General features: G+C 35.9%; 1 protein-coding gene across 2 annotated transcripts in view; it reads right to left on the bottom strand.

The window, feature by feature from the left end:
• The window catches only part of LOC142339416 (AP-2 complex subunit alpha-2-like), a 90,074-nt gene that overhangs the window by 45,282 nt on the left and 28,893 nt on the right, over positions 1–15,899 (bottom strand). The window contains exons 12-15 of one of the 2 annotated variants that reach the window (XM_075389437.1): positions 6,898–7,098; positions 6,197–6,519; positions 3,119–3,204; positions 2,724–2,744 (exon numbers count right to left, since the gene is read on the bottom strand). In XM_075389437.1, coding sequence (XP_075245552.1) covers positions 2,724–2,744; positions 3,119–3,204; positions 6,197–6,519; positions 6,898–7,098 — 631 coding nt within the window. The remainder of the gene's footprint in view (positions 1–2,723; positions 2,745–3,118; positions 3,205–6,196; positions 6,520–6,897; positions 7,099–15,899) is intronic. The other variant, XM_075389439.1, reaches the window with a different exon arrangement.

Below are 15,899 nucleotides of genomic sequence, written 5' to 3'. Positions count from 1 at the left end.
TCCAATAAGCATGATTGGGATCGAACGAATAGAAGATATTGAAAAAAAAATTTTTGTACAAATTTTTTAAGTCCGATTTATTTTGATGGCATTTCGTAGTTGAACACACTTCTGTTTCTTAGAGAGGCTACAGGGGCTACTATCAACACCAATAAGCATAAGAGATGGTAACTAAGACTTATAGGAACGATGTTCAAATAGAGGGCATCTAAAATTGGGCTTTATGGGTTTATCCCGTTTCTATTTCTGACTTCAATTTTTTATACTGACTCTGTTCATTTTGAATTGCTTTGCTGAGCAACTGATGTTCAAATTCACTTTTAGCAGAATGAGAAAAGAGCGAAACTAGCCTACAGAAGTCAAAATGATTTCACGCAAAATGTCGAAAAAGCTGCAAAATGGTAAAGCAAAAAAAATTCGACAAAGTAAAAAAAATAGGAGCGCAATAATAGCCGGCTGAGAAGATGAGGGCGGCTATTAATAAGAAAAAGCAAAATCATTAAGCAGCTGATAAAAAGCAGATCGAAAAAGTACACCAATTAGTCTTAAGTGGATGATAGAAGGATATCAGCTAGAATGAGGAAAATATGAACACATTGTGAAAACATAGACTACTTTCTGATCTTTATAAACACTTAAAAATTAAGAAGCCAACTGAAAAACAAATTGAAGTAGAAAAACAAATGCGTTTAATAATTTAGCATTCGAGGCTTAAGAAATCAAATAGCCATCATCATTTACACGAAAAATAATTTAAAAACAGTAAGCAGAATCGAAACAGTAGAATAATTTGCAAGCACATAAATGAAAAAAAATATTAAAAATAATTACGAGAGATTCTTGACTGAAAAACTATTCCATAAAAATAAATATTAAATAAAATTTACTGACGGCACACAAAAAACTTCTTCGATTGATGCAAAAAAAATTAGGAGCGGTATAATAGCCGCCTGGAATTGAGGACACAGCTATTAAACACAGTTTAAAGAGATCACAGAGAAGATGCTACTTCAGGGACAGACCAGCGCCAAAGAGGTAGCCCCCCTCTCTGGGATTCTACAACAACAAATCTGAAAAAAAGGCAAGGTATACAATATTAACAAAAATTAGATATCTGATTATCTTTTTTGACAAAGTTTTCTACAGTGTCATCTAATGTGGGACAAAGTTCTCAATTATTTTGAAAACACAAGATGCGGCCCAAGACACAGTGAATAAGAATAAAAACCCAGAAAGCCAAAAAATGATTAGCTAAAGAATTAAACGTACCAGGAAAATTGCCAAAAAAGCCGCCGTTGAAGCGCTTGATGCACGTAGGGATTGAAACAGAAAAAGAAAAGATAAATTGAAAAAATTCTTTTCTGTTTTTTTTTTCAGTGTCAAAAAGTTTGCTAATTTGGCGTGCATTTTCAGTTAAAATCTAATAATATACTTAATTCAGCTTCTAATCTGAAAGCTAATAAGCTTAATACCAATGTCAGCTAGCAAACACTCTAAAGAACTCTGATAACCTAATTCTCAATGATTAATGACCGACCGCACTCTATCGGTTTATCCCGTCTCTTTTGATTTTGCTCTTTTGACTTTGACCGGATCGACTAGATTGCGTAATACAATATGTGAAAAATTTAAAATCCGTTCAGTTGAAACAGTGAGTGAAGTAAATCAGAAATCAAACGTGAAAATCGTGACTTATGTAAAACGAAAAACGTGCTCAATAGGTGAAGCGAATTAAAAAAGGAGAGCGCCTAAATAAAAGCCGTTAAGAGGCTGACGGCGGCTATTAAAAAATTGAACAAATTTCTTTTCATTTCTGCAAATATTGGCCTATTAAACATTGAAGTCTCTCCATTTAGACACCCATCTCATATAATGGGCCTATAAAAAGTCACGTGGAAAAATTCTCCGAAAAGCACAAAAATTAGAAAGAAATTAGACAAAACATCAAAAAACTACATCAGTCCGAAATCGGACCTTATTTAAACAATTTTCCTGTCTGAAAATGCAGAAAATAGGTTTAAAACGTATTGGTTTAAAACGTATGAAGGACTCTGACACCACAAATCTTAAACAACACAAGCACACTTCCTTTTTTGCATTAGCAAGGTATTCAAGGTATCAAAAAAACTACAACAGTCCGAAATCGGACCTAATTTTAACAATTTTCCTGGCTAAAAATATAGAAAATAGGTTTAAAACGTACAATTACTATTGTGAAAAACCATTTGGCACAAAAATAGTGTTTATTTAAAGAAAAAAACTCCTTCGAAAAGGCCACACGTTTTATCTCACGACTTTTCCCGCTCTCTGTCAGAGCATTGTATGTACAAAAACCATAAAGCTTCTCTCTGCTTACACTTTGTTGAGCAGATTGTCCTAAACACTTGTTTCTATGAGCGGCATTTGCCTTTGCATCATGTGAAAAGAGAAGTCACCGTTAAAAGAAATACGTCACCATTACTCCTCTTCGAGTCGTAAAAACAATAGAGCACCAATACAATCCAAATTCTTTGAATAGTGGAAAAAGGAGAGAGCCTAAACAATAACTTTTGAGAGGCTCACGGTGGCTAATAAGTAAGTAATAACAATCAAAATTCTGATCCAACAGTACCTGCAATAACACGTTAAGTGTGAGAGAAGAAGCAGAGAGATAAACGTTGCAACAACACAAGCACATTAGATGAGATTAGATGATGCATGTAGATATTAAGATGAATACTCACTTTGGAAAAGAGGCTTAAGGCCTGAAAAAACTACCACTGATAATTGGAATTGCAACCGAGTACACTAGCAATATGGAGCAGAAATGAAGATCACTGCGGGCAAAGAGTAGTTGAAGATAAAGGTCAGAAAAAATCACGTGGGGCAGTATGGTAATTTTTATCTACAGTCGAAATGAATGTACATTTAGAACCTTTTCCGTTAATTTTTACAGTAGATTACACAATGCACACGTACGAACAATCTGTTACGTGGCACTTCGATGAGTTCAAACAGTAAATATAGCTGTTAGGGGTAAAATGATAACCACCCACTAAGTTGGAGGGCGAAAATGGATACATACCCCAATTTAAATTCAAGATATTAAGACACGAGCAAAAAGGCAGAAAATATTTACCTGCTGATTGTTGTCTAGGTTCCAGCTGTGCGCTAATTTGGATCTGCTCATCCTCGTGAAGGAGTCCAGAATCTGCCACCACAAATCTTAAACAACACAAGCACACTCTTCTACTTTTTTTTTACATTAGCAAGGTATTCATTCTCTTAAGCTCTCAGTGAAAGTATTTTTAAAAAATAACAGCAACATAGCCGGCAGATTGCCGGAAAATAGCCGCCGTTGACGCGCTAGACGAACATCGGGATTAAAACAGAAAAAGAAAAAAAGAAAGATAGAAATTGACAAATTTTTTTCCTAAGTTTCAAAAATTGTTCTAATTCAGTGTGCAGTTTCAGTTAGATTCTATACCTATACTTACTTCAGCTTCTAAACTGAAAGGTATTAAGCTTAATACTAATATTAGCTATCAATCCCTCTAAACTTTGATAACCTAATGCACTGAGTTAATGGGCGCTCTTTATCGGTTTATCCCGTTTCTTTCTACTTAGATTTTAATCTTTTGACATTGACCGTATTCACTACATTGCGTACAATAGGTGAAAGAATTTAGAATCCATTCAGTTGAAACAGCGAGTGAGGTATGTCAGAAGTCAAACGAGCGTGCCTTATGTAGAACGAAAAACGTGATCAAAAGGTAAAGCGAATTAAAAAAAACATAAAGGACAAGTCGTCCTGACGTACAATTCAACTTTCATTGACACCAGACCTAGAAATAAAGAAAACACCAGACCTAGAACGGACTATGATTGAATAGGGAAAACCATTTCTAAAAAATCAAATAAAAAATAAACAAAATCAATGTCAAAAGGCCGCATGAGAACAGCTAGCGAGAAACGAAATTTGGTTAAAACAAAAAAACTAGGCCTAGAATGAACTATGAATGGACCAGGAAAACCATTTAGAAAAGCTTTGTAAAAAAATTAAACGATAAATTAATAAAGCCTGTTAAAATTCATTGCGCAGAACTCTTCATTAGTGACCCTTATTGCACATATGAGTTCCTTTGACCTTAAACCAATTCAAACTAAACTTAAAATTTCAAGTGCAAAAGTCATTTTATTGAGTGAGGTAAGTCACTTGTGATCAAAATCTAATCACGCAAAAAGATTTTGCTGAAGAGTGAGAAATGACGTCACGGGTGAAAAAGCAGTTAGTGAGAGGAAGAAGTCATTCAGAAAAATTGACTTTTCAGCTTTGAGGTTTGAACAAATGTAAAACGAAAAAAGAGCGTCAGACGACGAAACAAAAAAACCAAGAGCACCGCAATATAGCTCCGCTTAGCTTGAAGCTTCGCAACTATAAAAAAAACAACGAGCGAGAAAGCAAATTTTTGTTCAAACACCTTTTTCTCACTCTACTTTAAAATTAGAGTAAAAAAATTTCACGCCGCCAAGCCACTCTTTTTTTCTTTGTTCAGCGTTTTTTCTTGTTTCGGCGTGACCAAAATCAATAATTCAATTTGGCTTCCAAAATCAGGAAAATGTGGGTGGGTGTGTGTGTGTGTGGGGGGGGGGGGGTAAACTTCTGAACTGCACACCATCAATTTATGTCTCTTCAAGTTTCGGCGACTCGCTTAAGAACTATTAAGGCTCCAAGAGAACTGCTCAGCAACAGAATGCCCTCCGGGCTTTACCTGTTTATCCCGTTTTTGAGGACAACATAGCCGGTCAGATGAACATAGCCGGCAGATTGCCGGAAAATAGCCGCGATAGACGCTTGTGGCGTTACATGAATTGAAACAACTATAGAAATAAAATAGACAGATCGACCACCAGTCCTTTAATAGACCACTAGACTTTTTGGGTTAGCTTCGGACTTTCATTTTTATGAGACACATAAGCTCTATAAGTAGAAAACCCTAAGAGGGCTTTTCGAAATTAGGATCTTTTCCGTTTGTGCCCCCTCAGCTTAGTGGGCGCATATTATTTGCACCCCACAGATGCACGTGCAATATTTGGGGGGGGGGGGGGGCACAAACGGAAAAGATCCCAAAATTAATATTCGAAATCAAAAACTCAAGACTCTAATATTCAAGAATTAGGGCATATGTTTGGCACTACTTAGATGCACACTATTGACCTTTAATAAGTAAATGTTCATAAAATTTAAAGTTTCATAAGTGAGCTCAGAAGTCATTTTTTGAGTGAGGTAAGTCATTGAAAAAGTCAATTCCAAGAAGTCACGGTAAGACGAAACAAAAATCTGTTAGACGAAGTAAAAAAACATAGCAGGACAAGTTCTGGCGTACAATTCTATAAAGAATTTTCATTGACTAAACAGAAAACTAGACCTAGAATGGTCTATGAATGGATTGGAAAAACCATTTAGAAAAAAATCCGATCCAAAAAATCGACAAAACAGTAAAAATCAAACTGAAATTGCCGCATGTGAACAAAAAACCACTACCGATAAAGCGAATTTTTGTTCAAACACCGTATTGTCACTCTACTTTAAATTTAGAGCGAAAAAATTTCACGCCGCAAATCCACTCGATTTTTCGCTCCACTTCCTGTTTCGGCGTGACCAAGATCACTACTCCAATTTGACTTCAAAAATCATGGAAATGTGTGAACAGATCTTTAAAAAAAAAGACAGCGCCCCAATACAATTCAAATTCATTGAATTGTAAAAAAAGATTAGGAGCGCTATAATAGCCGCCTAGAATTGAGGACGCGGCTATCAATCAACCAGCTGAGAAGTCGGTAGTACAAAAAATTGCGTTAAAAAAGACCAGCAGGACTAATATAATTGCTACAAGCTTTGTTCGAGAGCAATTAAAGATTACATTAAAATGCCAGAGCAGCTCTTACACTTCCCATAGCATCGATAAAAAAAAACTAAAAAAAAACGTCACGAAATTTTTTCCTTGAAGATATTGAGCTCATAACTTGAAGCATTGAGACTGCCAGAGCATACCTGCGACTCACCACTTTGACATCAAATGAGAAGTAACTGCCACAAAATGCACACAAAATTCAACTAAACGGTTTTTAAAATGTCAAAAGCTGCTGAAACATTACGTGAAAACTCCTCTTCTCAAAAGCCGAATGCACTAAAAACCCAGGAACGTATGCTCACCTTTTGAACGCTTCCTCAGCATTTGGATGGATACCTCCGGGAAGGGATGTCAAGGATCCATTTGTCATTGAGCCATTGGTAGCACCCGGCGTGGGTCCAAAAATGTCTAGCAACGAGTCAACATTCGAAGTTGGCGCCGCACTTACAGTGTCAGGAACTGCACTTGAGGGTTGAGAGTAAGGATTGGTGCTGGACGCTGAGAATTCTAAAGATGAGTCACCCAACCCGAGCAGGTCTTCGGAAGCCGATGGGGGAATAGATGTGGGTGCTACTGGTGAGGATCGGCCAGAGACATTTGTGGGCGGTGCTGTTTCTCCATTAGTCTGAAATAAAGACTGCTTAACAAATCAAATTCATGCAGAGAAGACTTCCGTATCTTAAACCTATGTTTGTCAGCAGCGAGCCAGATTTGAAATTGAGGCGATGCGCGCTGTTTGACCCAACATTAAATTGAGTTTAAGTTGGGTTTCTTTAATATATATTGCAGGTTACAAGTTGCAGGTTTTCAATTGTGGTAAAAGAAACGGCAAATTTCTTATCCTCTGCTATCATAGCGATATCGATCAACCATTAATGTACCGAACAAAAAAAGCTTGTTTTAGCGTATCCAATAGGTGTGGGATCATTCAATAGCAATGATCATTATTCTATACCACACTAAGAGTATAATATTGACTATAGTGGGTTATATGGGAACTTGCTTCATTTGTAGGTTTGATTTTGGCGGCTGGAACAGACTTAGCAGCACTTCCTCCTGTTCCTGTAGCAGCAGCTGCCGCCCCCTCCTGCTCTTCCTCGCTATTTTGTGTCCCAATGGCATTAGCTGCCTTGTACTTCTTCAGCTTGGCCAGCAAGCTTGACTCCTTCTCTGGGAATGCCGGCATTTCATCCAGAACAGTCAGCTAAATATGATTTTATAAACATAAACTATGCTTTCCCATACAACGCACATAAAAGATGCTTTCCATTATAATTTCAGCAGTAAAATGCCGCAAATTAAATTAAGCTGCTTTAAACTCTTAGATTAGAGCAACTCAACACGCAGAAATCAAGAAGTCGAAATTAAGTCATCTGAAAGTCACAGACAAAATTGGTCAAAAATTTGGCGGTACATAAAATCACATAAACAAGACGGAGGACTCAATTTGTCAAGTAAAAGTATGTGAGGGATACCTACCAATTGATTTAGTAAACATTTGCAAAAAAAAGATAACACTCGAAGAAAAACAATAAAAAACGGCAGCCAAGTTGCACCGCGCAAAAATTTGCTCGAAACTCACGCTGCATTTGCCAAAAAAGTCAAAGGTGAAAAAGTCACCCAAGAAGTGAAATCGAAAGACTAGAAGAATCGGTCAAGCGAAAACGTTTACAATAATTGCTTCAAACTTCGTTCCAGAGCAATTAATCACTGTAACTCCTCGTGCAGTTGTAAAAAAAAGAAAGCGTGTCGAAATGCAGCTCAAATTCTCTGATTTTTAAATAAGGAGCGCGGTAGAAATGGAAGAAATGGTTCCCTCAGAGATTCTGCAGTGAAAATAACTGGCGGAAAAGAATTTAAGAAAACTTAAAACAGAAAACCCTCAGATAAATGTCTTAAAAAAAGCAGCATTCGAAATATGCCCGCCAGATTGGTGGAAAATAGCCACCATTGGTTCCAATGCCCCCAACAGAGATAGCAAGAACAGAAGATGGAAATTGATTTCTGGGATCTATTCTGTTTCACCTAAGTGTTTTTTATGCCACCGTAACAATTTATGCGTTGTTGTATAGCAAGTTACCATGTAAAAAATATCACATGCGCTTGTGGGTCATAAAAGATATATCACAACTAAGCCCGCGGGTGGGGGGGTTGAAACAATAGATTCGGTTTCTTTCCCAAATATTTTTCGAGTGCGAAGTGTTTTGATATTATTCCGTAGTCAAACATACCCTTGTTTCTTAATGGGAGGATACATGGGCAAGTATCAACACCAATAAGCATTAGAGATGGTATCTAAGAAGTTTAAGCAGCGGGCATCTAAAAATGGGCTTCAGGGGTCTTACCCGTTTCTAGTCCTGATTTCATTTCCCACTTCACATACGCTCATTTTAGATTGTTTTGCTGAGCAGCTGCCGTATGAAGGCGCTTTGAGCAGAATGGGCCAAGAACCAAACCATTCTAGAGAATTCAAATAGGTTTCACGCACAAAGCTGAACAAATTGAGTTTTGGTAAAGCAAAACAAATTTTTATTGACAAAGTAAAAAAGAAACATAGCCAGAACTTTTTGGAATCGACTCGAAGTCAAAATTAAATTTTACCGTCACCAACCACATGCTGGCAAAACTATAGTTTAGTTATACCATTCAATCTGAAAAAAAATAGAGGAAACAAATTTTCAGGGAGAAGGCAAATTATAAAAATATATTTATACCAGCTTTAACTCTTCATAAGTTGCCACTGCAAAAGCATTGATTATAATAAGTAGTCTGGTAGGATTTAATAGTGTTCAAAAAGTGACTAACAAAACAACCAACAATATATCTCAATAAAGAATAACCGAGCAGAAAGCAAGAAATTTCAGAACAAAATCTAAGAAACCTGTCAATTTTTCACATGCTATTAATCTCAAAAAAATTGTGGATAACATTCAAGAATTGACCTCAACACACTTAACGAAACATGTTAAATTTTTAAAATTCTCTAAAATTGTAAAAATTCAACATGTTCCCAACAAAATTTAAGATCCCAACACAACAGTTCCTGCTTATTCATTGAGACCCACACGACATCCAATGCGCTGGAAAACAATTAAAATATGAGCTAAGTAAAAAACACTAAAAACTGTAAATTGGTTAATTTATTTTGTATACATATGAGCTATCAAACCTCTGGTGTTTTCTCTTGGTAACAAAAACTCTGTTAGCAACCTTAACTGAACAATTGGACATGAGAAAAGATTCTAAAAGGACGAAAAAAGCAAAATTAGGCGAAAAACTCGACAAACAGAAAAATTAAGTGACAAATTGTTGAACTTTAGCATGTTTTCTGCAACTAAAAGAAACATTAGAGAAAAACCAATACAAAGTCCACGAAAACCAACATATAATTGAATGGCAACCAATTAAATTACACCAAACACTAAAAATTGAAAAAGATCAAAAACCGACCAAAAAGCTCGTATAAAACTCCCAAACTTACAATTAGATTTTAACATTGTTAAAAACAACTTTAGCCAAAACAGTAAAGCAAAAATGAAAAACATTGCTTCGACTAAGCAGCACGTGCTAAAAAATATTTCGCTCTTTCACTCGCTTAGCGAAAATTTTTTACCCCTAATTTTTTTGCTCTCTCAAAAACACAGATGAACAAAAAATTATTTTCACTGCTCTTCATTCTGTTCAGGCGTTTGACCTAAACACAAATTATTGATCCAACACGTATCCAGAAGACTCCGGAGCCAACTCATGGTAAACAATCAATGAGGCCCCAACCAATCAGTCAGTAAATGAAATGAGCCTATTAATTATTCACTAATCATTTTTAAACAGTAAAAGATGAAAGTTAACATAAAAGGATGTCTGGAAAAATATCTAATAAAAATTCTTGCGACTTCGAAACTACCAGTGCCGAAACAGTTTGCAGACCAGATAACCATCATTCATTATATGACTACAATCTGACTTTAAAAACAACAGAAACAGAACATACAGAGAACACCGAGGAAAAGTAAAGATAAATTCGCTACAAAAGATGATAAGCCAGCTCTCAACAATTCTTCCGAGAAATATGCTGCTCGCTCAGTGAACAAACTAATGCTAGTCTGTAAGAAAATTGCTTATAAAAAATCAAAAGACAAACATAACCGACTAACGTCGGGCGAATTGCTCATAAACGACCGGCGAGCGGTTGGCTTCATCAACAGCTAGCCACGGTTTAGTGACCTCAGGGCACTACCTCTTTATCCCGTTTCTGAAGACAAAAGTCAAATGGGTCAGACAAAAAATCGGCCAAGCGAAAAATTGCATGAAGGACAAACATGATTAATATATTAAAATAAAAAAAAATTATTAATTACTGATATTAAAATCTTGAATAGCATTCCATTACATCTATAAACTATGCAATAAAATATTATCAAACCCTAGAGGAAATTCAGTGTCGTCTCTTGAGGCCAGAGAAACCTAAAAAAGACAAAAATTGCAAGCTTTATGTTTAAAAAAATTGCCAAAACTTGTGATATTAAAAAGTTGAAAATTAATCCATGACCAACAAAGATTTTCCAGTAACTTATTATCAAACCCTAAGGGAGGTTTTGTGAACCTTGAAGCTCAAAAAATCTGAGTAATGATTATAAATGTCAAAAAAAATTGAAAAAAAATGGCAAAAATATCAAACATTTGCCAAATTCGTGACGTTAAAATCTTGCAAGAAATTCCATTTAATCTAGCAATTATTCAGTAATCTATTTTTAAACAATAGAGGAGGTTCCTCGGCTCTTGAGGCAGACAAATTCTAAAAAACTATAAAAAAAACTTCTAAAAAACTTGCTAAAAACAAAAAAAAGCTAAAAAATTGCTAAAATTTCTAACATTAAAAAAATGAAAAACTATTCAAATGCCATTAAAAATTTATCAGTAACTTATTATCGAACCCCTTAGGATGTTTCCTGGTCCCTGGTTCTGGAAAGACCTCAATAAGGAAAATTATGAAAAAAAATGAAAAATTGCACGTTTTGTAAAAAAAAAATTGCTGAAATTCGTGATATTAAAATGTTGAAACCATTCAATTACGAAACAATGCAGTAACCTATTATCGAACCCTAGAGGAGGTTCTTTGACGCCTAAGGCTGATAAAAATCAAAAGTCATAAATTTTCAAAAAGCTTGAAAATTGCAAAACAGTAAAAATTTGCGTTTTTAGCAAGCGGTTGTTCGTCAGTAGCTAGCCACGGGAGGTGGGGGGGGGGGGGGGGGTTGGGAGTCACTGGGGGTTCATTGGGGGGCATCACTGGGGTGGGGGGCATTAGCGCGGTGGGGGTGGGGTGGGTGGGGCAATAGGAGGGGGGTCAACAGTGGGGGTGTCCTCAACCTCTAAGAACCGCCCTTCACACCATAAGTATAAGTATAAGTATCCAAAATAGTTTGAGCTAAAACAGAGCTGAAAGGCTCTCAGAGCACTTAATGCCCGCTGGGCGCTACCTGTTTATCCCGTTTTTGAGGACGAAAAGTCAAAAGCGTCAAACGAAAAATCGGTCAAGCGAAAAATTGCCTAAAAAGACCCACAGGACTAATATAATTGCTACAAACTTCGTTTGAGAGCAATTAAACATGAAACCGGGTCAAATAACCAGGACAAGTTTATATAATTTATTTCAGTAGAAATGGCCATGTATAGCCTTGAGGTGTCAACTTTATTTGCAATATACCATAGAACTTATTCAAAAGTTCTAAATTAAATACTGAACAAAAAGCTATTGCGAAAGACTTAAATTCAGAAAATAATCAAAAGACTTGAAAATGGGCCGAAATTGATTAAAAATATCCAATTTCCTTTAATAAACATAACCGACTAAACCTCGCAAGAATTGAACCCGAACGACTAGTGGGAGCTCTAATCAACTGCAGCCAGCTTCAGTCGGGGGAGAGCCTAAATGGGACTAAGAAGTTCAATAGTGGGCTTCAAATAACCACATTAGAGGTTAACATATACCACTATTAAGATTTAAAGTAAAAAATGGCACCAGTTTCGGCGCACTTTTCATTTGATTTTAGTATTAAATTACCGCCAATTGAGTTCAACTGCTTGAAATTTTGATTGAGAGAGAATTTTAGGTCACGTGAAACGCAAAAAGGCAAGGGCGTAAAAGTCACTCGAAAAGTCAAGCGAAATTGTCACGCAAAAATTTTGCATAAAAAAGACACACGTTTACAATAATTGCTATGAACTTCGTTCAAGAGCAACTAAACACAACTCAAAATCGCTCGAAAAGAAAGACCACCGAAGCCACTTAAACAACTAAGTTCAAACAAAAAAACTCCACTGATGCCATAGAAAATGAATAAGTTTACAAAAACTGATAAAGAGCGTCCAACAGGGCAAAATTGTAAAAGCTCAAATTGCATCTAAATGTCTAAAAATTGCTTCAAGACTTCAAAAATGATCAGAAACGCACCATTACTAGCTTAGATAACTCAGATAAATCTATTGGCCGGAAATTTAGAGTTAAAACTTAGAATTACAATCTGATCAAAAACAACAGAGACAAAGGAAAAGTAAAAAAAAATTTCTTAAAAAGCAAAATGCCAGCTCTAAATAATAGCCATTGAGAGGCTGACGGCGGCTATTAACAATTATTCTGGGAAAACCTTTAAATAAATTTACTGCTGGATCAGTGAACAATCTAATGCCAGTGAAAAAAAACGCCAATCGTTTCAGGCCTCGTAATGGCTTTGTTTTCACTGTTTTTTGTAGAGCTATTACATTGGTACCTAGGTATATTGCTACTAAGTTGACACATCAAGCTTATATATGGACATTTTCACTGAAATAATTTGTATAAACTTATAATCTCATCAGATTTTTCGTTTATACAAATTATTTCAGTGAAAATGTCCATGTATAAGCTTGAAGTGACAACCTTAGTAGCAATATACCGAGGTACTAATGTAATAGCTCTACAAAAACAGTGAAAACAAAGAGCCATTACGAGGCCTGAAATAGGCAAAACACTAAGAACAAAGCTGGCAAAATGCCCGAAAATACCCGCAATAGCTTTATAGATCTGTAGTCTCAAAAAGAAGGTAAAAAAGATAGACCAGAAAAGAAACTTATTCTTTTCATCAAGGGCTGAGACGTTACACTTTGATTAAGAATCTGTATAACTTATTGCGGTTTCTATTTTCTGCTCTTAAATAACCGTCAATTAGAGTGACAAGCACTCATTTGACCTTATCTCTTTGAATTAAAGCAAAGAAAAGTCAATTTCAGAGTGAGGAATTCATTTTTAACAGTGAGGTAAGTCACGATTGACCGAAAATTAAATCAGGCGAATGAACACAAAAACGAGCTCCACTAAGAGTGAAAAATAACGTCACGCACGCAATTCAGCTGAAATTACACGAACGAATAAACAGAAAGCAGATTTGAAGTGGTTGTGACGTCATATGGTCGTAACAAAAATTTCGACGACGAAATAAATAAAGAAAACTAAGAGATGGCCAGTAATAGCCTCAGCTATCGCTTCGCGGCTATTAAAAAAGAAAATTGGCCAAAATTAAGTAAAATTATCCCATTTCTGTTAATAAACAGGACTCAAAATCTGTCGAATAGAAAGACCACCTTAATCATTTAGATAACTAAGTTAAGCCAAAAACTCCAGAGACGCAATAGAAAATGAAAATGTGTACAGAGACTGGTAAAGAGGGTCCAACAGAGCAAAAATGCAAAATAACTCAAAAATTGCATCTGAAAGTCTAATTTGCTTCAAAAGCTCAAAAATGAACCCCAACGCACTATAATTAGCTGAGCTAACAGAGAAGAAAACCTTCGACGGAAAAATTTTGTGTCAAAACTAAACAACCGCTGTGGAAAAAGTCGCACGTGATTAAAATTATCTCTCGCTTAGCGTAAAATTTTGTTTACATATTTTTCTATCTCTTTCATACCGATGCTTGAAAACCACTTCAAATCAGCAAAATAAGTAAAACATAGCCGGCAGATTGCCGGAATATCTGCGAAAGAATAGACCTGCGTGCCATATAAGAGATAGAAACCGATAAATCTAAATTGAAAAGAAATCGAAGCCGCACAAAAAACTAGGTAAAAAACACTCAGCGATAAATTAATAAAGCTTTTTAAATATCAATCCCCAGAAGCCTCTTAATAGGGACCTTTACTGCACATGAGTTCTTTTGAACTTAAACAAAATAAAATTAAACATCAGTTTTAAAGTGCAAAAGTCATTTTATTGAGTGAGGTAAGTCCATTTAGAAAAGCTTTGTAAAAAAATTAAACGATAAATTAATAAAGCCTGTTAAAATTCATTGCGCAGAACTCTTCATTAGTGACCCTTATTGCACATATGAGTTCCTTTGACCTTAAACCAATTCAAACTAAACTTAAAATTTCAAGTGCAAAAGTCATTTTATTGAGTGAGGTAAGTCACTTGTGATCAAAATCTAATCACGCAAAAAGATTTTGCTAAAGAGAGTGAGAAATGACGTCACGCGCGCAAACGCTCTTAGTGAGAAGAAGTCATTCAGAAAATTTGACTTTTTCAAATTTGCTTTGTGAACAAATGTAAAACGAAAAAGAGCGTCAGAAGACGAAACAAAAAAAACATAGCAGGACAAGTCTTGACGTGAAAACTTTTATTGACTGAACAAAAAAATAGACTTAGAACGGAATTTGGAAAACCATTTCTAAAAAAATCAGATTAAAAAAATTTAAAAAACGATGCAAAAATCAATGCAAAAATGCCGCATGTGAACAAAAAACATTTAGAGAGAAATGGAAACTCGGTTCAAACAAGAAACTAGGTCGAGAACGAACTATGAATGGATTGGGAAAACCAATTAGAAAAAGTTCCGATCCGAAAAATCGAAAAAACACTAAAAAATCAACGTGAAATTGCCGCATGTGAACAAAAAACCACTACCGAGAAAGCGAATATTTGTTCAAGCACTCTTTTCTCACTCTACTTTAAAATTAGAACAAAAAAAATTCACGCCGCAAAACCACTCGCTTTTTCGGTCCACTTCCTGTTTCGGCGTGACCAAGATCACTACTCCAATTTGACTTCAAAAATCTTGAAAATGTGTAAACAGATCTTAAAAAAAGACAATAGCTCCGCTCGAGTTTTACCAGTTCATCCCGTTCAATGATATTGCAATGCAAAAACATAATCGACTAACATGATTAAAATATAATAACGCAAATGGTCTTAAAACATTTGCTAGAGAGAATGAGAAATGACGTCACACGCACAAACGCCGTTAGTGAGAGCAAGAAGTCATTCAGAAAATTTGACTTTTTCAGCTTTGCTGTGTGAACAAATGTAAAACGAAAAAAGAGCATCAGACGACGAAACAAAACCAAGAGCACCGCAAAAAAGCTTCGCTCAGCTTACAGCTTCGCAGCCATAAAAAAACATTCAAACGAGCGTATCACTTAATTTAACTGTCAGGAACCTTCAATCGCGACAACGAAATAAAAAACCAAGAGAAGGCCAATAATAACCCCAGCTATCACTGTGCGGCTATTAAACCTAAACCGACAAATGAAGGAAGAATTGCTCTTGAACGACAGGCAAGGCAATTTAATTCAGGGTCTGTAGCCTAGATCAATTTTTCTTTATGGGTGCAAAAGCCTTCCCCCGCCGGGATTCGAGCCACTGACCTCCCGCTCCACAGCCAAACGCACCAACCACTGCGCTACAAATCACTTACCACTGCTAATCTGCAAACGTTTTTATATTAGCAACACGCTTTACTTCGGAGCAACGCCGAGATCACTCAAAAATGAAGAACGAAAGCGTAAAAAGTCACTTGAGAAGTCAAAAAATGTTCTAGAAGAAAAGCGCAAAATTGTCACGCAAAAAATTTGCATAGAAAAGACACATGTTTACAATAATTGATATGAACTTCGTTCAAGAGCAATTAAAAACAGACAGCAATAAGTTTTCAGCAAATTATAAGCGCCGATCAAAGAGCTATGTAAAAAAAC

Source organism: Convolutriloba macropyga, chromosome 5, assembly GCF_964194025.1.
Source record: "Convolutriloba macropyga chromosome 5, txConMacr16.3, whole genome shotgun sequence".
NCBI classification, from domain to species: domain Eukaryota; kingdom Metazoa; phylum Xenacoelomorpha; order Acoela; family Convolutidae; genus Convolutriloba; species Convolutriloba macropyga.
This window is presented reverse-complemented; position numbering and strand designations above follow the sequence as displayed.